We start from the raw sequence: 20,768 nt of genomic DNA, 5'->3' as shown, positions 1-20,768 counted from the left end.
TGCACATATAATTTCTGATGCAGTTTGCTGCAACAGCTCCGTTGCAGCGACCGCTGCCTGTGATTCATTCCACTAAACCCGATATCGCGTGACATAGCATGCCTATCAGGTTTGCCGGTCGCCCTATCAGTCACGTCTGCCATTGGTGGAGTGAGGTGGTTTGTTTACTCTGCAGTGGGTCATACCCGTGATCACACCTCAGTCCATGAGGCCGAACCCGACTGTGCCCCAGTGGTGTCCAACCAGCCGCACAGAGAGGCCGACTCTCGTACCCTGTCAGGATACTGGAGGATACTAGTGGAGAGTAAGGGGTATTAGTGGAGAGTAAGGGATATTAGTGGAGAGTGAGGGGTATTAGTGGAGAGTGAGGGGTACAAGTCCTGCTTGCGGGCATCCTGAGTGGAGCAGCGAATAATGTAGACCATGGTGACTGGTGAGTGGTTCCAGTTAAAGTGTGGAGGTCCGGACTGAGACTGGATTGTTAGGAGATCGGAATCGGAGGTCGCAGCTCTTGACTGTGCCCTGAAACTTCTGGGTGGACTGTGGAGCTTGTGCTGGTGTGAAGAACCTCATCAAAGCGGAATATTCTGACTAGACCATGGAAGCTCTGAATGGAGATTAGAAGCTCTGACTTGGACTCTAGACACTCTGACTGGATCATAGAAACTCTTACTGCGATCCCGAATGGCCTGAAACAACGCAAGTAAACGTGGTAGCGTTCCCAGCAAAGGTTGTTCAAGAGGCGGTAGTCTGACATGTCAGCAGAAAAAGGTCACATTGGGCGTTAACTGACAGAACGGAGGGTCACGGAGAACAATAACTAACAGAGAAGAAACGCACGAGGAGAGTAAACGGACGGAATCGAATTGCACCAGAGGAGTTAACTGACGGAATCGAAGTGCAAGAGGGGATTTAGCTGACGGAATCGAACTGCTCGAAGAAAATTGACAAATCGTTATGGCGTCAGCACAACTATTTCAAAAAGATGGCTTAATCGGAATCCTGAGTATGGCGCATCACGAAGATGACGTTGTCGGGATCCTGGACATGGCAAGTGAAGCGGAGACTGCTCAGACAGACCTCAGTGGAGAAGTGCCACCTGCAGCCCTGGAGGCCGCCATGGCTGCCTCGGCGGGATCCGAGTTGAAGCCTGCTCCGGCTGCCGCGTTCATTGCTGCTCTGCGGGCCGTACCAGGCGAGGGGGAGTCCCCAGAGACCGAAGACGCGTACGTTGACAGATCCCTGTGTTACAACACACTATGTGCTAGTCTCAACGGGCGTATAGCGGCTCTGACGCGGGTATTGGAAGCACCCGATGATGATCCTGTTGAGATGGCGGCTGCGCGGGCGGCACTGGCGCGCTCCAAGGCCTACCCGAAACTTGAGGAGTGGAGACCCTTTGAAGAGAAAAGCAGCAGAGAAACCTACAGGAGCGTACTGGGCGCATGGGTGCTGCCGAATGAAGAGGCGTGTGTTCTGGCACTGTACCGGGACCTGCTGAACGGAGGTGGGCGGGGGGAGGCCGAGACCAACACGTCCACTGGTGAGCAAACTGTGGACAAGGAAAGCGTGCGAACCGAACTGTGCATACAAAACATGCACAAAATCTGGCTTGGATGTCTTGGAAACAGCTTTGGCATGTACCCACACCGCTTTTCTCTCTCTGCGATAAATGCGAAAAACACGACTTTTTCCATTGTGGATTCAGTCAAATCACGGCAAGACGTTGACCTAGAGTGTGCTCGCATGGACTGCCAACAAATTCCACCAGAGCAGCTGGTGCAAGCAGACGCTGACAAAGAACATCTCGAAGGCAACCTGCCTCAAGAAGTCAGAGAAAGGTTAGAGAAACTAAGAGGTGACATAGAAGAAGTTCTGTTTGCCTACACATCCCCGTTCACCACCAAGGCTGAGAAATTATACAACCTCTTGATGATTATTCGGAACAGAATTCTAGCACACAACATCATCAAAGGACATGCGGGCGGTGAAAGAGATCCCGATGACAAGACAGAGGCTAAACCGCGAGGAAGCCCGCAGAAGAGAAGACGTCTTGAACCACAGCAAACTACATCTCACTCTCCTGAAACCGGCAGAAAAGACAAGGAACCATCCCAAGTCGCCTGCAGAAAGGCCATAGAAGGCTGTGCGAACTCCCCGCAGTTGGAAGAGATCCGTAAAGCGATGGATGCTCCATGTTTACTGGCCGAAATGGCCGCAGCTCTGGGACGAGTCCTACGATGGAGGGAGCAACTTCTTGTCAAGTCAAACACCATACATCGGGCAAAAGCTTACGAGGAACGATTTAGAAACGCCTTACAGGGAAAAGAACATCTTTCAAACTGCGGATTGAAGCGGGAAACCCCTGTGTACAAGCTTGCCATCCAAGATATGTTTGTGTCAGGAAGCGCAGGCGAAACTACTGAGATGCATGTCGCTAGGAGTGAATACGGTGAATTCAAAACAGTTCAAACGTTCCAGTGGGTGAGTGATGACGGTTTTGCTCTGCCGCACTGGATCCAAGAGAGAAAGAAACTGAAAAGGCCGCCGAGCAAAGCAGCAGTCGATGACGTCGATGACGATGAAGAAAAATCTGACGAAACTTTCAAGCAAGCATCTGACGTCGACTTCATGCTCCAGGTGGGACCTGTGAAGCTGGAAAAAGGACCGCCATGGAAAAAATTCAGTCGACCGAGTGACTTCGATAACCATTTGAGTTCCTCTGACAGTGGCGATGCGTACTCCCACCACACAGAAAATGGCTCGTCCGACGCAGAAGAAACTGACTCCTCCGACTCAGAGGAAACTGAATCCTCCGACTCAGAGGAATCTGAGTCCTCCGACTCAACGGAGAGCGACTGCTCCGACACAACGGAGAGCGACTCTTCCCTTTCTGGCTTGGAAAGTTTGAGCAGGGAATATGCAAGGCAGCAACAAGAAAAAGCTGACCAGAGACTGGAACTGAAGTATGGGAGACCATTGTGCATTGACACCTTCTTAACGGAAAGGGTCTCTGATTCTACAAACGACACTTTGACACTTCTGATGCAAGAAATCGAAGACAGACCAGGATTTGCGTACCTTCGTCGGATCTTTCCGGGGGAGGGTGAACACGTTGACAAGTATGCCTTTACTGTCAGTCATTTCAAAACACATTTAGCGGCAGCTATGGATCGTCACATGGAAGGCATCGAAATTAAAGATAAAGACGATGAAAAAGCGAGCATGGAAGCTGTCTTTGGAGAAGACAGCATTGACATCGTTCTCTGTCTCCAGCAGGGCGTATTTTAACATGTTAACTGGGTCGGCAATTGCCGACCCAGTCACGAAGAATGCCGACCCAGTGACAGCCGTTTGCCGACCCAGTTGCCGCCCCCTCTAGGATGCAGCACGCACATGCAGGCTAGGTGCCGTCATTCATAGTGAGGCTGCTGCCCTCCGAAATGATAATGCCGCCTCTTAAAGTGAAGCAGCCGTCTATAGAAAGTGATGATCCCACAACTCAATGTGATCGTGCCGCCCCTAAATCTGTTAGTAGTCCCACTCAATGTAATGGTGCCGCCCTTCTAAGCATCTGTGGAGCCCCTCAATGTGATGATACCGCCCCTCAAGAAGATGATGCCGCCCCTTTCAGTATCGGTGGCGCCCCTCAATGTGATGGTGCCGCCCTCAAAGTGCCGGTGGCGCCCCTGAATGTGATGGTGCTGCCCGCCAACGAGTCGATGGCGCCCCTCAAAATGATGCTGCCGCCCCTTAAAGTGTTGGCGCCGCCCCTTATAGTGTCAGTGACGCCCTTCGAAGTGTCGGAGGAACCCACCAATATAATGGTGCCGCCCCTCTAGATATCCACATAGCCCCTCATTGTGATGGAGCCGCCCCTCAAGCAGATGATGCCGCCCCTGAATGTGACGGTGCTGCCCGCCAACGAGTTGGTGGCGCCCCTCAAAATGATGCTGCCGCCCCTTAAAGTGTTAGTGCCGCCCCTTATAGTGTCAGTGACGCCCTTCGAAGTGTCAGAGGAACCCACCAATATAATGGTGCCGCCCCTCTAGGTATCCACATAGCCCCTCATTGTGATGGAGCTGCCCCTCAAGCAGATAATGCCGCCCCTCAAGAAGATGATGCCGCCCCTTTCAGTATCGGTGGCGCCCCTCAATGTGATGGTGCCTCCCTCAAAGTGCCAGTGGCGCCCCTAAATGTGATGGTGTCTCCTGTCAACGAGTCGGTGGCACCCCTCAAAATGATGCTGCCGCCCCTAAAAGTGCTGGTGCCGCCCCTTACAGTGTCAGTGGCGCCCTTCAAAGTTTTGGAGGAACTCATCAATACAATGTTGCCGCCCTCTAACTTTCTGTAGCGCCCCTCCATATACATAATGGTGCCGCTTCTCAAACCATCCGTGGCGCCCCTCAAAGTGATGGTGCCGCCCCTTACAGTGTCGGTGGTGTCTCCTCAAAAGTCAAGGTGCCGCCTCTCAAAGAAATGCTGGTGTCCCTCGAAGTGTCGGAGGCGCTCCTCAATGTCATGTTGCCGCCCCTCAAACCTTCCGTAACGCCCCTCCACGCCATGGTGCCGCCCCCCAGGCCCCAATGTGCTCACGGCGCCCATATGTGATAGTAACGCCGGTCAAAGTGCTCCTGTCAGTGTCGGTCGCGCCCCTTATAGTGTCGGTGGCGCCCCGAACAGTATCGGTGGTGGCCCTCAAAGTGATGATGTCACCCTCAAACAAACAGTGGCGCCCTTCGAAGTATCGGAGTCCCTAAATATCATACCTATTGCCGCCCATTAACGATCTGTAGCACCCCTCCATATGATGGAGCCGCCCCTTAAAGTATCCGTGGCGGTCCTTAAAGTTACAGTGCCGCCCCTTCCAATGTGGGTGGCGTAATCAAAATAAAAGTGATGTTGCCTCCCCCCCCCCCCGAGTAATGTTGGCGTCTCTTTCTTCTTTAAGTATCGGAGGCGCTCCTCATTGTCATTTTGCCCCACATCACTGCTCACATGGCGCCCTTCAATGTAATGGTGCCACCCCGCAACGCTCAAAGACATAATTGCGCTCCTCACAGTGTCGGTGGCCCTAAAAAAAAATTGGTGGCGCGCCTCAAAAATCAAAATGATGCTGTCGTCCCTTAGCATATCTGCAGCGCCCCCAAAATAATAGTGCCTTCCCTTAACCCGCGCCCCGTAGGGCTACCGGCGGACCCTACCACCCGTAGGGGGGGGGGGGGGCGTTTCGGCCCCCCCCTAAGATCTCGGAAAGTTACCGGCCGATTTTCAAAATTCAAACGGCGTTCGATAGCCCCACCCGGGAACTACCTTGTGACCAAATTTCATTGACCTAGGTCAAACCGATGACGTCACAGGTCAGGTCAAAGGTCAGATTTTCACCGTTCACAGGCAATTCAAGAAATGTGCTGTGAAAGCGAGTAAATTGGTAATTTATTGAAAACCATCGATGGTACATTGTTCGTCAAACACATACTTTGCTATCTGAGGTCACTGATACCAGGTCAGGTCACAGCGAGGTCAGGTCACCGGGGGTCACAATATGAATGTGTCGTGTGATACATGTTTTATGGTCCATTTTACATGACAAATGCGATTATGTGGGTTAGGCAGCCTTTGGGGCCAGCCTAGGTCACGTTTTTGTGAAGGTCAGGTCAAGGTCAGGTCAAATTAGGTCAAATTTCAAAGTTGATATTTTTGCATAAAATGGGTATCGATTCGATGCAGCTCGTCACGGGGAGTCTAATGGTGGTCTTCGTTTTGCTCTACGAGTTCTAGAATTGCCAAAAATTGAGTTTGAAAATTTGACGTCATCATTTTTGAACAGTTTTTTCGCTATAACTTGGCCAAAAAACGAGGTATCGATCTGAAATTTGTTATGTAGATAGAAGACGGTAGGCACTATCACATATATTCCGGTTTTTTCGAAATTCAAAAAACTTTTTCGATTTTTTGGCGAATATATCCAAAAAATTGCTTTTTTGATTTTTGGGGGTCAAAACTCAAAAATTTCAAAAATTCGAGATAGCAGTTTTGTAGCCCTGTCAATTCTACATCTCTTATGTCTTGATCATTTTTCTGTATCTTCAAAGCTGTAGTCCTGACAGGTCTTCTCGCGAAGGTCTTTTTTCGGTCGAAAATGACAGAACATGACGTCACTCTGACGTCATTTGTGGCCAACCTATCATAGCCTCTGGAAAAATTTTTGGTCACAATGTGTAAAATTGATGCCCGGAGGGGTCCTGAAAGTTTGGTGGCGATATCTCCAGCCGTTTAGGAGATATCGACCGAAAAGGACAGGGAGGGGCCGTTTCGGCCCCCCCCCCCTACGGGGCGCGGGTTAACCGGCGCCGGGCTGAGTTTGTTTAAACCCCCCTCCCGACCCCTATAACTTGGCTACTTAGGCCACGTAGCGACACGCGGTAAGCGGTATTCGGAAGAGTGTCAAAAACTGCTTGGGTTAGTTGGTTAACCGTGCTTTGGTTAGGTCAAGTCAAATGTCAAATATCAGGTGACCAGAGGTCATCAAAGGTGAAATGTGGGTGAAATGTTGTCTGTTTCAACATTTATTGACATTTAACAAACTGGCGCATAACTCGGGGAAGAATAGAACTACAGCACCGCGAAAAAGCGCATTCGATAGCTCTTCAACGTTCCTATGAAGTCCTCAGACTTGACCTAACATCAACGGCTTAACCTACAGAGCACAACTTGTTTAACCCGTGCCGGGCCGGGGAGGGTTGGAGGGGACAGTGGACCCCCTGCGCCCCTCTACTGAGCTGTTTTAATGAAGAACCTTTTTACTGTAATAATTATTGACGCACGAAAGTTATGACATTGTTTTTTTCAGTACTGTGCTCCTCTCGTCGAGATGCGTCGAATGAACTATAATTTGACATTCAAACGTCATTTGGGAAATTTGAGCTCAGGTCCAGGTCATGACCTGGCTGGTAAAGGTCATGTTGCATATCAGTCGATTTGTATCGTCAAACTGAAATCATCTATGTAAGGTGTTTTCATCGCTCAGGCATGTCGCATATCTCTATCAGAAGTTATTGGGAAAAAAAACTGCTGGAGGCCTACCATGACCTGACATGACCTCAAGGACATAACGAGGGGTCGTGGGTGGCAATTTTCCGATTAAGTGTGTCATTTTTAATTGTTTTCTGATGTTTAAATTCGTTAACTTTGACATTTGTCTACCTATAAAAAGAGGCACATGCCCTGATTTTCTCCCATTTCCTTTTACCTAATGGAAGGGTCGCAAAATTGTCCTTACATTTGGTCAGAGACATCGCAATTTCGAGACTTACATTTAACCCTCGCCGGTTGATGCAACCCCCCTAAGGTTTATCGCGAATAACTCGCGTAAAAAGCGGCCGATCGCAACGAAACTTTCAGTACCCTCGAATTGATCAATTTTACACCTACCCTGCAAATTTTATGACCCTGACTTCAATGACCTTTCACCTGTGACCTCTTTTCCGTGACCATGTTTGGCCGAAATCAAGATTCGGCGTATGTCGGCTCGCATTAACCGCGCGTTTGCAAGCTTTTCGTGGTTTCAAAATTCAAACGTTCAAACATGTGATTTGATGTTGCTCCCATGCATTAGGGTGGGTGTCAAGGTCACCTGAAGGTCAGGTCAGGTCATTGACCTTTGGTGACCTCGGTTCACTTTTTCGAGTTTTACATATTTCTAGGCTAGTTTTTGGAGCTGAATTCGAATTTAGCAACCATTTAAATATTTACGAAGTAGTTTTGGTGCCTTCGTAACATGTTACGAAGCTGTCAGAGGCGGTTGACACGTACTACGAATACCCGCCACGACGCCTACTGGTTGACCTGACCTGACCTGACCCGACCTGGTCTAAACGCTTAACGACATCATCTGTGATCAAAACTAACACGATATTTGTGATCAGCACCCCGGAAAACCCCTTAGCAGCCACAATTTACGACTTTCAAACAGGTCCCGATATTCCCGATTTTTGGGTCATTGACCTGACCTGGAAGGTCAACCGATGACCTAGGACCTTGAAATTGGGTATCATTGGCTTCCTCTCGTGACGGACAACACGCTCGTTTTTTTCTGCGAAGCTCTAGCTCCATCAGGGGCCAAACGTGAGGGGGGGGGGGGGGTCGTACCAACCAACCTTGTGCCGTCGAAGGACTCAAAATGGCCTGTGCCGGCGAGGGTTATATTATATATATACAGTTACACACTGTTTGTCTTATCAATCGCTGAAGTTATAAAGGGATCGTTCAGTCAGTATATCTATGGTGAGCATTTGCCTGTTCCGTGGCTCAGTTGGTAGAGCACCGGACTCCCCGCATTGCCTTCGCTTGCGTTTTGTCCGCCGGCCGAGCCGGAGAGAAAGTTACCGAGTGAAGGTCATTCAAATTTCAAAAACTCAATGACAATGTCACTGGGGTCACGAAAATGTTTGAGTAGGTAGGTATAACATTCATTAACCTGGGGGGGGGGGGGGAGGGATGAACGTATCGTTGCAATACGCTGTTCATTACGCGAGTAACTAATAAATAAAAAATGTATGAGTTAATCCTTACTCCACACGCTCTCCCTCGCCATAAAAAAGAGAGTTAATTGTGTTGCATTTTATTTATACCTATGCAGAAAAATAGAGGCGTCAAAGGATATGGCCGAATATCAGCGACCCTTGCTGTGTAAGCAATGGGTATGACAAGTGGGGGTAATGGCCCCGTCCAGCGCCCATAAAGTGGGCACACTCGTGCGACCTGCCGACCACTGTTCTAGATAGAGTCATAAAACGCCGTGAATATTTTAAGCTTGACGATACGAATCGGCTGGTATGTAACATGTTTACCTCAGGTAAAATTTTAAGATTATTTTTTGTTAGGTCAAATTATAGTTCATTTATCGCATTATGATGAGAGAAATACTATATCCCGGAAAAATAAACGTAATACCGCTGAGCTTAGGTTGAATCTGAAATCATTACTTAGGAAGAGTTATAAAAGAACCGTCGAACGTGTCTTTTTTGGTCATTAAATATCAGTAGGTATGCCGCCCCCTCAGATGCCAAGTGCCGCCCCTATGAGTGCAAAATGCCGCCCCTAATTGTGATTGCCGACCCAGTGAAAATCCCTTAAAATACGCCCTGGTCTCCAGTACCCAGAGAACGTCAGTGACGAGTTTGTGAACAGGGAGCGACCATCGGGACAGCCGAGCAAGGCCTTGGTGGAGAAGCTAAGGACGATGCCCATCTTTCTGGTAGGAAAGGGTCGCTTGACATTTCGCAAGTCGTTTTCAGTCCTCGAGTCGAAGGTGATCCGCTCTATGACCAAGCCCCAGCGGATCTGTCTGACCCTGCTCAAACACTGCGCTGCAGTGACGAAAAGTGACCTGTGCAGCTATGAGCTGAAGACGGCCATGATGTGGCTCTGCGAGCGACGTGCGCCAGAGCTCTGGACCTGGGACGGCATGCTGGAGTCGATGATGGCCGTCATGGACTTTCTGATGCAATGCGCCCAGAGAAATAGCCTCCCGTGCTATTTTGACCCTGACATTGAGCTTTGGGAGATGCAACTCAATGTGTATACAATGAGGGGATTTGATGTGGTAAAGCTGCGAGCGCTGCTGCCGCGCGCCATCCAGCTGCTGCTGGCTGGCCTGCTGAGCTCGAGCCAGGCGCCGCTGATGCGCCACCTGCTGAACCTCCCCCTGGACGCGCAGCAGATGCTCTGGTGCTGCTGGAAGCGCAGAGTCGACGACCCTTTCCCTGGAAGACCGGAAAGTAGATGGCGATCCAGCCCGGATGACTTGGCCTGCGGTCTGTACCCTCAGGCCGTGGAGGGTCGCCTCTGGTCGGAGGGATTCCTCGACACCTTCCGGTGGGAGTCGCTGCCGGCGCGCTGCAGGCAGCCCGACTGGTTCGCCGAGCATGGCTGGGACACGGACAGCGACGAAGACTGAGATTCAGTCGGCATTGTCTTCCCACCGCAGGCTTTACCAGTCTGGCATGTGTGGCATACGTGACTCAAGAAGTTCACCACAATGTATAAGACCCTATTGTGAACAGTTTGACCATCACAGACTTTACCAGTCTGGCCTAGATTGCGTTCCTTGACTAGACTGAGTTCAGGCAGACTGCGCAGTCAAGACGAGTTCAAAGCACCTTAGACTACTGTGTGTGAAGAACAATTGACACCTGAGCTAAAAGACTGGGTCAGGTGTTATTGAATTGTTCGAACGACGTTGTGCTTGTGCGCGGTGTGCCTGGAGGTGGATGGCTGGTCGGTGATCAGACACTGTACCTACATACTTAAGGTCATTGTAAGTGCTGTTTAATAGCAGGGAAACATTTCCCGATGTGCGGACAGCGATTTTGTGATGGAATGTACATTTTACACGGTACATACATAATGCAGTCCAATTTCGAAAATTTTGAAAAATGTGACTGCATGTGACGGATTCCATTTCCAATCCAAGTGCATTGGTGTGTGTGACCCCAAGGGTGTGAAACAGTTAGTGCGCTCAACTGTAACTGTATGCATTTGCATGTAACTGTAGGTAAGGTAATTGCCTGCCACATTTACCTACTAAAGAGTTTGTGTTTTTCTATCTTATAAAATGTTGATGGGCAAAGTCAAAACAATGGTATAGGTATGAACACACACAACTTTGGCTGGGTATGCTTGTTTGAACGGTGCGTTTGAATGACCTATGCAATAAAATATATTCATTTTTCAGTGTGTTAAATTAAGAGCTATGGAGTTTTGCTCTTGTTTTTCTTTGCAAGCGGTGCAAAAACGATGACACGCAAAGCCACCACTTTTTTGTCACATACCTTTGTCAATTAGATTTTGTTACATCAATTCCGAGTAGAGTGTGAGAACACCAGTCAGCGCTCAGCTGTCTGGTAAGACCCTGTTGTGTGCGAGTTTCAAGTAGTCTGAGATGACCCGAATTTTGGCTTGATCCGGTTTGGGTTCTGTAATGCGATAATTTTTTTAGCTTTCACGCAGCCCACGTCAAAAGACGTAGTGATGTCAACTTCTAACAATCGGAATACCAATACCAAGCCAAATACCAACCAAAGCCATGGGGAAATACCGAAATCAAACCAGCTCAGGAACATGAGGGAAATACCAACTTTTTACCAACTTCTTAGCCTCTTATACATTGGTGAGGGCTCATGATACCAACAAAATACCAAACACATAAGGATTGAAATACCAAATACCAAGTTGCGGTATCGGTTTCGTATCGGTAAGTATACCAAATAGTTGGTACCTATCTGATTGACATCTTTACAAAAAAAGGTAGCATATTAGCCGTTTTAACGACGGCCATCTGGTACACATTTGGTGCACATCTGGTACAGATTAGGTGCAGATTTGTTCAAATCAGGTTCAGTGTGCCTCTTAGCAGCTATCAGCTAGGGCTGCACTAATTGCTTTTATGCCTGCTTTGTCATCTTATCAGAGAGCATCATCGATTAACCCTCGCCCGTAAACGGCGATCTGCCACCTTCGCCCATGCAGGGGGGGGGTTGGTGCGACCCCCCCTTGGCGTTTGAAAACGGAGCGTCGTAGAGCTTAGCGGAAAAGACCAACGGATTGCTCTCGCCGAGATCTCGCGATTGGTGGTATATTTTTTGGTACTAGGTCAACGTTTGACCTACTTTTGACCGGTCAAATGTCAAATTTTCGGAAAAATAGACTTTTTCAACTTTCCGCGGCGATTGCGGCAAAACGGTGGGAGATATCGACTTGAAACCTTCACTATCGTGTTCCTTAATCAATTCTCTATCGTTTGGTATGTATTTCGTTTCCCTAGCTCTAAAAATGGCGCGTTGGGAGCGCCGGAAGTCGGCAAGGTCACAGTCGGCGGCAGAAATTCGAAAAATCAAAATTTAAATTTTTGAAATCTGATTGTATTTTTGGATTTGGGAGGTCCATTTGCTCCCTATAGAAGCTAATATTGCTGCATATTCCCATTGAGGTGACAAGAATTAGCAAAATAGTGGTTCGGGCGCTTTTCAAAAATAGTACCGGACGCTGTTCCTCTTGTGACGTCATAGCTCCGTGACCTGACCTGACCCGGTCAGGTTTCTTATACCATATGATAGCCAATACTTGCCCCAACATGCATGGGAAGTTTCATCACGATCCATCAACCGATGTCCGTACCACCGGCAGGAAACCTCGGGCGTTGGCACTCAGTTTGTGAAAATCCGGCCGGAGGCTGTTCCCTTTGTGACGTCATAACTCCGTGACCTGACATGACCCGGTCAATTTTTTTTATCAAAAGATGCGCAAGGTTTGCCCCATAAGGTACCCAAAACTTGGCGGCGCTGCGCGCCGCCGTTTTTGCACTATTTCCGAAAAGCCTCAGGGGGGGGGGGGGGGGGTTGCACCAACCCCCCCCCTACATGGGCGAGGGTTAAAACACTGAAATAAATTCATAAAATAAAGATATTTGCTGTAAGAGAAATTAGGTGCAGATTTGGTCAAATCAGGTGCACTCGCCGGATAGCCCGTCGTGAAAACGGTCATTATGAACCCTCACTAATGTAGGTATAAGAGGCTAAGAAATTGGTGAAACGTTGGTATTTCCCTCATGTTCCCAAGTTGGTTTCATTTCCCCACGATTTGGTTGGTACATATTTGGTTTGGTATCGGTATTCCGATTTTCCGTAATTGACATCACTAGTCGGTACACATGACTCGCTGTAACGGAAAATGATACCCGTGACCATATTCGATAACCCTGAAGTAATCCTAGGCCACAAAAAGTGTCAAACAGTTTTCCGCTAATAGCTTTTGATGTGGGCATGTTAATAGCGCGATGAAAGCACCTTTGATGTGTTCAGCTTGACGACACGGTCTGCCCTCTGAGATTCAGTCAGCGAACAGCGATGACCTGTATTTGATCTGGGTGCCGCGGTCCAAGAAGCCCTTCCAATGAGACCTGCTCATGTCTCGAACCTAACAACCGATAGCTAAGTCGCTGATTGCAAGGATCCGCATTCTCCGGGCTCCCAGGGTGCCAAGACACTCATGCAACTAATCCTGCCAATACGACACACAAATCTGAAGTGGCCTGGGACCGATAACATGGCGTCGTTCAAATATCATCTAGCCTCCTGCAGCGCTTTACATTGCACCATTCCTCTGCATTTAGTGGCCTGATATTGGAGTGGTTTATTTCTCATGATAGAATAGCTGACTTTACATGCAATGGCACAAGTATTATTTTCCGCAAAGCTCTAATCTAATCAGTGGCATGAGCCCGATTGACTTTCGTAACAGCGCCTTTGAGGATGCCCACTGATCAATGTCGGCCAAATTTCAAGCTTTTTCGTTTGGATTACCGCCAAAAGTGGTCAAGATCATGATTTGTTTTCCCATGTAAGCAAACGTTCTTATAGCCTGCGAGCGAAAGGTATCAGGTATCAAAGCTGCACAAAGAAGTAGAGCTATCCCACACAATTACACCGCTTCCGGTTATCTTTAACCTTCCAGGCGGTGGGGGGAAGGGGGGCATTTTTTTGCCCCCCCCCCCTTTAGTTTTTTTCGATATATCTCGAGAACCGCTGCGCCGATCGTCACCAAACTTTCAGTACCCTCCCGGGAGCAGCTAGCGCACATGGTGACCAATATTTTTTTCCAAAGGCTATGATAGGTTGGCCGCTAATGACTTCAGAGTGACGTCATTTCTGCCATTTTCGACCAAAAAAAAAGGTTTCGCGGGAAGAGCTGTCAGGCCTACAGCTTTAGAGATACAGAAAAATGTTTCAGACATGAAAGGCGTGGAATCAAGAGGGCTACAAAACTGCTATTTCGGTTTTTCGATTTTTTTTATTTTGACTCCGAAAAATCAAAAAATAGATTTTTTGAATATAATAGCCAAAAAATCCAAAACGTTTTTTGAATTTCGAAAAAAACGGAATATATGTGATATTCCCTACCGCCTTCCATCTACATACCAAATTTAAGATCGATACCTCTTTTTTTTGCCAAGTTATAGCGAAAAAAACGTTCGAAATTGATGACGTCAAATTTTCAAACTCGATTTTTAGCAAATCTAGACCTCGTAGCACAAAACAAAGACAGCATTAGACTCCCCGCGACGAGCTGCATCGAATCAATACCCATTTTATGCAAAAATATCAACTTTGAAATTTGACCTTTTTTGACCTGACCTTGACCTGACCTCCACCAGAAAGTGACCTAAACAGTACCTGATGGTCTTATAACCAACACCATTGAGTTGGAAATGAAAAAGTGGCCATAAAACATGCATCGCACAACCTTAGTAAAGGTGGGTTCATGTGGTGACCCTTGGTGACCTTTGGTGACCTGACCTGTGATCTGACCTGGTATGACCAGTGACCTCTAATAGCAACATATGTACTAGACAACTGACGCCTTATTGCTGATTTTCGACAAAATGCGTTTTACTCGGTATTTTAGCGCTTTCCCTAGAAGCCCCGTGAACGGTGAAACATTTTATCTTTGACCTGACCTGTGACGTCATTGGTGACCCCGTGGTCAATGAAATTTGGCTACCCTCAACGAATTTGACAGGGCTATCGAACGCCGTTTGAATTGTCCGGATCCGTCCAGTAGTTTCGGAGATACGGGGGGGGGAACAAAAAATGCCCCCCCCCCCACCGCGCGGAAGGTGGCCGGGAGGCCCACCGCCTGCCGGGTTAAGTGATTTACATGAGTCACCAGGAAACGGACGGGCATTGTACTCATAAGATCTGTATCGATAATCATCCACTCATCAATCTAGACCAGCAGCGAAGGCCAAAGGTGAATAATCCACTCGTCTTATCTAGTCCCCCACAAAAGGTGAGTATATCAGACGCGACTTCGGACGACCACAGCCAGTCCTCACGAGGCAGTGTGACCGATCAGTCATGTCGCGCCCTGACGTCTTCGGTGCTGCCAAGAAGGAGCGTGTGTCCAGGCTGACTTTTGGACCCAATGTGGAAGCACTGGTGCAAAAGTGCGGCGCCGCGGCTCACCTTGTTCCGGATACCCTTCTACTGACACTAGATTTGCTCCATAATGTGTTCCCCGGAAGACTGGCCAATACCGCGTCTCTGGAGCTTGATGACGGCGTCTACGAAATGGTTGCCGAGCCTTTGATGGCGGCGTTGCAGGAGATCAGTGCAGCAACTGCCTCCGCCCGGTGTCCCCACTGCCAGCCCAGTCAGCCCCTCAAGTTTGTGAACTGCTTCAGAACAGGGAGCATGGCGGAAGGCGTGGGAGACGGCAGAGTAGACTCGGGGGGCACGTCGGACTTCGATATCATGTTGGAGTTCGACGGCCCCTTCCGCTGGGCGACAACCGCGGAGAAGCCGGCCGACATCGAGCCACAGTCCGCGCCGCAGCTGTGGGCCCGGCCGACCAGCAAAACTGGCTTTGTGACGCTGCACTGGGTGCAAACAACGCAATGCAGCCACGAGGAGCCGCTGGAGGCCCTGTCGGCCACGTCTATGCGCAAGTTCATGCTAGAGCTGTGCCAGGCCTTAGAGGACGGTAACATCAATCCCACTGGTCCAGCCGTCAACATCACGCGGGAGGCGGATGTTACAGACGGTGGCACCGACTTCGTCTTTTGCTTCTACGTCCGCGGATGGTGGCCTTCGCCTGACTGGTCTGACGGTTCCCACGGGGAAGCAGGATTCCTCCCGGCGGCAGCACGAAAGGACATCCGACAGTTTGGGGTACACTTGGTGCCCACCGGCTGGCCAGGAAGTGATACTGAGCTCATCGAATATCGGATATCCCTGTCACGAGCGGAGGTCATCGCTGCTAACTATCTGTATCCGGTGCAGCGAAGCACAATCAAAGCTGTGAAAGGTATGAAGCAGTTGATGAAAGAGAAAGGGATGCCAGTTGAAGGCTTGAAGTCCTACTATATTAAAACAGCGGTCCTTTGGCTGGCACAGGACGGCACCTGCCCCTGGACGAGCATCACCGAAGGCGTGTGCTACGTCCTGGACTGGATTGAGCAACATCTCAACGCCCGCGAGATGCCCTGCTTCTTTTACAAAGAAATCAACGTGGTGGCTGAACTCATCTCAGATCAAAACAAGCTGCAGAAAGTCATAGACTCAATAAGTCTAATGAGGAACAATGCCACACATCTTCTCGTGGAGCATTGTATGAGAGAATCGTCACAGACCATGCTGCTGAGAGTACTGCTGGTAGGTGGAGCAGAGCCGCTCTCAGAGCGCCATCTGCGTCACCGACTGGGACGCTTTCTCATACGATCAGCTGTGCACCAGGGAATCACGTTCAGGCAGGAGGCTCCGTGCTGGAACGCGTGGTGGAAGTATGTCATCCCTCGCCTAGTCCGCGGGGCTCCGCATCTCCTTCCGAGCTGGCACTACATGAAGTCGGCAACGTACCGCCAGCAGTGCCACCTGTTCATGGCGTGGAGTGTGATCGACCCGGAGGACCTGGCGAGAGAGGTGGGAGAGACATCACAGAACGTCGACCTCTTCACGCTGGATGTAACTACGCTGACGCGGCTACTCATCCCGACTGACATACACAACTTGGTGATAGCTCCTACCCCGGTGGCGGAGTGGTGTGGTTGGCAGCTGCAGCTGCCGCCGGCGGAGCGGCCGGCCGGCCTGACCGCCGAGCTGGACACGCCGCGGGGCCGGGCCGAGCTGCTGCTGCGGCCCGAGCTGCTGCTGCGGGCCATCAGAGAAGCTATACCGGGGGCGATGATAATGTGGAAGGTGATTGATGACATGATGGAGAAGAACTGGACGCAAAACTACCTTCCGCAACCTAGCTACCAGTGGCTTCGGGAGACGTTAGCGCAGCACCTCAGCTGTGACCTGCAGTACAACCTACGTGTCAAGGTACAACCAGAGATGGACGGCCCGACGGTGGTCGCCACGGCCGGCCTCTGGCGCCGGCGGCTGCAGCAGCTGCTGTCCGGTGACCGGCTGCGTAAAGCGTACGACGCTGCCGTCAGCCGGTGGCCGGACCGTTGGCAGCTTGTTCCTCGCTACCTGACGGAGGACAAGACAGGTAAACAGGGTGAGTCTACGACCGGCACCACTACTCCCCCCCCCCCCCCACACACACAAACACACACTCAAAAGTCCTGAATCATGAACACCACATTACTTGTTAATGCAACACTCAACCGGATCAATCCGTAATGAATAGTGACGACGAATTAACCCTCGCCGGCACGGGGGGGGGGTTGATGCAGCCCCCCTAAGGTTTTTCGCGAATAACTCGCGTAAAAAGCGGTCGATCGCGGCGAAACTTTCAGTACCCTCGCATCGATTAATTTTACACCTACCCTGAAAACTTCATGACCCTGACCCAAATGATCTTTGACCTGTGACCTCTTTTCCGAGACCATGTTTGGCCGGAATCGCGATTCGGCGTATGTCGGGTCACCTGAAGGTCAGGTCAGGTCATTGACCTTTGGTGACCTCGGGTGACCTCGGTTCACTTTTTCGAGTTTTACATGTTTCTAGGCCAGTTTTTGGAGCTGAATTCGAATATAGCAACCATTTGAACATTTACGAAGTAGTTTTGGTGTCTTCGTAACATGTTACGAAGCTGTCAGAGTCGGTTGACACGTATTACGAATACCCGTCACAACCCCTACCGGTTGACCTGACCTGACCTGACCCGACCTGGTCTAAATGCTTAAAAACATCATCTCTGATCAACACTAACACGATATTCGTGATCAGCACCCCGGAAAACCGCATAGCAGCCACACTTTACGACTTTCTAACAGGTCCCGATTTTCCCAGTTTTCGGGTCATTGACCTGACCTGGAAGGTCACCCGATGACCTAGGACCTTAAAATTGGGTATCATCGTCTTTCTCTCGTGACGGGCAACACGCTCCTTTTTTTCCGCGAAGCTCTAGCTCGATCAGGGGCCAAACGCGAGTGGGGGGGGGGGGGTTCGTACCAACTCCCCCTTGTGCCGTCGAAGGACGCGAAATGGCCTGTGCCGGCGAGGGTTAAGAACACTGCCTGTTCATACAAACCCGTGACATACAAACCAGTTCATACATGTCTCCAAATGGTAGCAAGTCAGGCGAAACTGCTCCTGTCTAGTGCAAGCAATTATGCAATTAAGCAATTATGTGCAAGCTCATCACTTCTTTACGCAGAATGCTTGTAGGACATAATCTATCGATCATCATAATATTTCTTGAACTTCTTGGTTCGGACTTCGGTTCGTGAATATTAGGTAATCAACAATTGCGGCTCTCTAGTGACCGTTCACCATATACACTGGGAAGGTTTCTCTCCGACTGACCTGCTCAAAGATCAATTCTCCTTTGAGTGATAACATTTGTCTGGTAACTTGAGTTTGACCTAGGTACGGTTCTCTTCCAGACTCATCGGGGCTTGCCCAGGACAGAGAAATCGAAAAAGGAGAGCAGCGCAACGAAGAAGAAGAGCAGCCATCAGAAGGTCTTCCTCACCCAAAGAAGTGGCAGCTGCTTGAGACAAAGCACCGACGGCAATGGCAGGACCTGGAGCAGCAGCATCACCAGCTACTGCAGCAGCTGGAAAGGTCAGATCATGGAGAAAAGCGAAGCTTACTGCACCGACACAGCGAGGAGCTACGCTGTTTGGGGCTGAGGCATTATGAAGAGTGTCAGAGTCTGCAAAAGATTCACCGTGACGAGCGGGTAGAACTGCATCGAAGAAACGAAGAAGATGGCCAGAGACGATGGGAAGAGCTGGATCGCCGCCAACAACTACAGTGGGAAGGTCTTCTGCAAGGACAGAAGCTGCAGTGGGGAGAGATGATGCAGAGCCACGAAAGAGAGTCACAAGAGCTGGAGGAGAGGTACCCAGACCTCCGATCAGGGGAGGAGTTGGATCGGCTGCTGGAGGAGTGCAGCAGCAGACGTCAGCAGCTGGGGGAAAGGCTGCAGGGAGAGCTGGAGAGGGATGTCAAAAAGGAGATCGAAAGGACACAGAAGGAAATGCTCGAAAAGAAAAAGAAGCTGAAGAAGAAGGAGAAAAGGAAACAGAAAAAGCAGGCGAAGAAACAAATGGAGAATGATGTGAAGGAGATGAAGAAACAGCAGAAGAGGAAACGAAGACGGGCGAAGAGGGAACGAGGGCCAACGAAAGGAGGATGATGAAGTATAAATAAAGGATACTGTAATGGAACTTATAGGAATGTTTCAAAGAAGCGGCAGACTTTTGACGTAGGCGAATGACAGGTTCCAATATAATGTGATGAAAAAACGCTGTAAGCAATCATCTGCACTGTATGTAACTCGCATTTTATGCCGCTTGGCTGCACGGCAATTGTATGTTTATTGCTATTTTAGATGACAGGAGAAATTTGAAAAAAGACAATGCAAATTTGACTATATATGAAAAACCGGGTGAATGTGTTGACCGATACATTGCAATTGATTATTAAACAACCCTGTGACTATCTGATTGATGGCCGAGCATTATGTATTGTATTGTTTTTTATCATCGCATTAACGACATGGACCACCTCCATTCTCACATTGGCCAGTCAAAGTCTAAGGTCAGGACATGTCACAGCTGGTAGTTTGAGACGCTGCCTACACACTACCTACTTGATGATGAACCTGCTGAACAAGTTGACGCTGAATGAAGGGATGCATGACAAACACGGTGGTGGTTAAAAATAAAACTTTTTAGATGTGTTGTACACTGGCGTTTGGATATGATTCAATCATCTATTTGGCCGCAGAGGAACACAATATTATCACAATGAATAAAAATGATGTGCCTCTCGTGTACGACAGTGATCATGGTTATATTGCAAGATACTGCAAAATGTGACTGGTAATCCTATGCACTTGAACATTGAAATGCAGTTGTTTCCGCGCGTGAGTAGGGTGTAAAACTAAGTTCTTGATAACTGTATTGTGTCTAATATACTGCGACAAAATGTAAAACCGAATCGCACTGCATTTTGCATTTACAGTAAAATACTATCTCAATATTATGGTTCCCATCTATTGATACAAGCTGGTTAACACAAAAAATCGTGCAGCCGTACGGCAACAACCGCAATGATAGGACACCGGGCTGGCAGGACGGGACTCCATCGATAGCGTTGCACCACACCGCCGCCACCGACACAGGAAGGGTGACCGCGCCGCTGCAGCTGCGGCTGACAGGAAGGACGTCAGATAGAAGGGTTAGTACCACAGAGTCCCAGAGCCGCAGGCAGGATGGTGCGGTGGACATAGGCGACGGAACGGGGAGGGCACCGGGGCACCGTGCCCCCCTTTGATTTTTGCATTTTAACATTAGGCCTATGGGCGTTGCATAGAAAGAATGGGACCAAAAGTCGGCAGTGCCCCCCCCCCCCCCCCCCATTAATTGTAGGTGTTCCGCCGCTACTGCCCGACGTCACCCCCCCCCCCCAGAGAAGGGGGGCATGACGGAACACTGTTACACGGGTGTAACACTGTAACAACCAGTAACAACCAGTGTAACACTGTTACACGGGTTGACGCTAACTGACGCCAGCGCTATCGTGGTATTGGGTTTCCATGGAAACGTCAGTAAGCTGGGACGCTCTAACACGGGAGAACGTTCGAGTCTGTTGATGTTTCCATGGATACCCAATACTACAGTACCACTGGCGTCAGGTAGCGCCAAGCTGCGTAACAGGGCCGTGGTGGGAAACTACGTTGTATACTGCGTGTATTTGTATTGTATTGTATTTGTATTTACATTTAAGAGCCATCCACATACAAAG

General features: G+C 49.4%; 2 protein-coding genes across 2 annotated transcripts; both read left to right on the top strand.

Annotated features, from left to right (window-relative positions):
* The first annotated feature begins 342 nt into the window (after positions 1-342).
* LOC122376108 lies at positions 343-10,699 on the top strand. Its single transcript, XM_043355803.1, has 2 exons — positions 343-3,268; positions 9,150-10,699. Exons 1-2 carry the CDS (start codon positions 958-960, stop codon positions 9,959-9,961), a joined length of 3,123 nt encoding a protein of 1,040 aa, XP_043211738.1. The 5' UTR covers positions 343-957; the 3' UTR covers positions 9,962-10,699.
* A 4,188-nt stretch (positions 10,700-14,887) lies between these two features.
* Positions 14,888-19,706, top strand: LOC122376107. Its single transcript, XM_043355802.1, has 2 exons — positions 14,888-17,064; positions 18,398-19,706. The coding sequence occupies exons 1-2, from the start codon at positions 14,919-14,921 to the stop codon at positions 19,153-19,155; spliced, it is 2,904 nt and encodes a 967-aa protein (XP_043211737.1). The 5' UTR covers positions 14,888-14,918; the 3' UTR covers positions 19,156-19,706.
* Positions 19,707-20,768: the final 1,062 nt, after the last annotated feature.

The sequence above is a fragment of the Amphibalanus amphitrite genome, unplaced genomic scaffold, assembly GCF_019059575.1.
Source record: "Amphibalanus amphitrite isolate SeventyFive unplaced genomic scaffold, NRLGWU_Aamphi_draft 002019F_arrow, whole genome shotgun sequence".
Lineage (NCBI taxonomy): Eukaryota > Metazoa > Arthropoda > Thecostraca > Balanomorpha > Balanidae > Amphibalanus > Amphibalanus amphitrite.
This window is presented reverse-complemented; position numbering and strand designations above follow the sequence as displayed.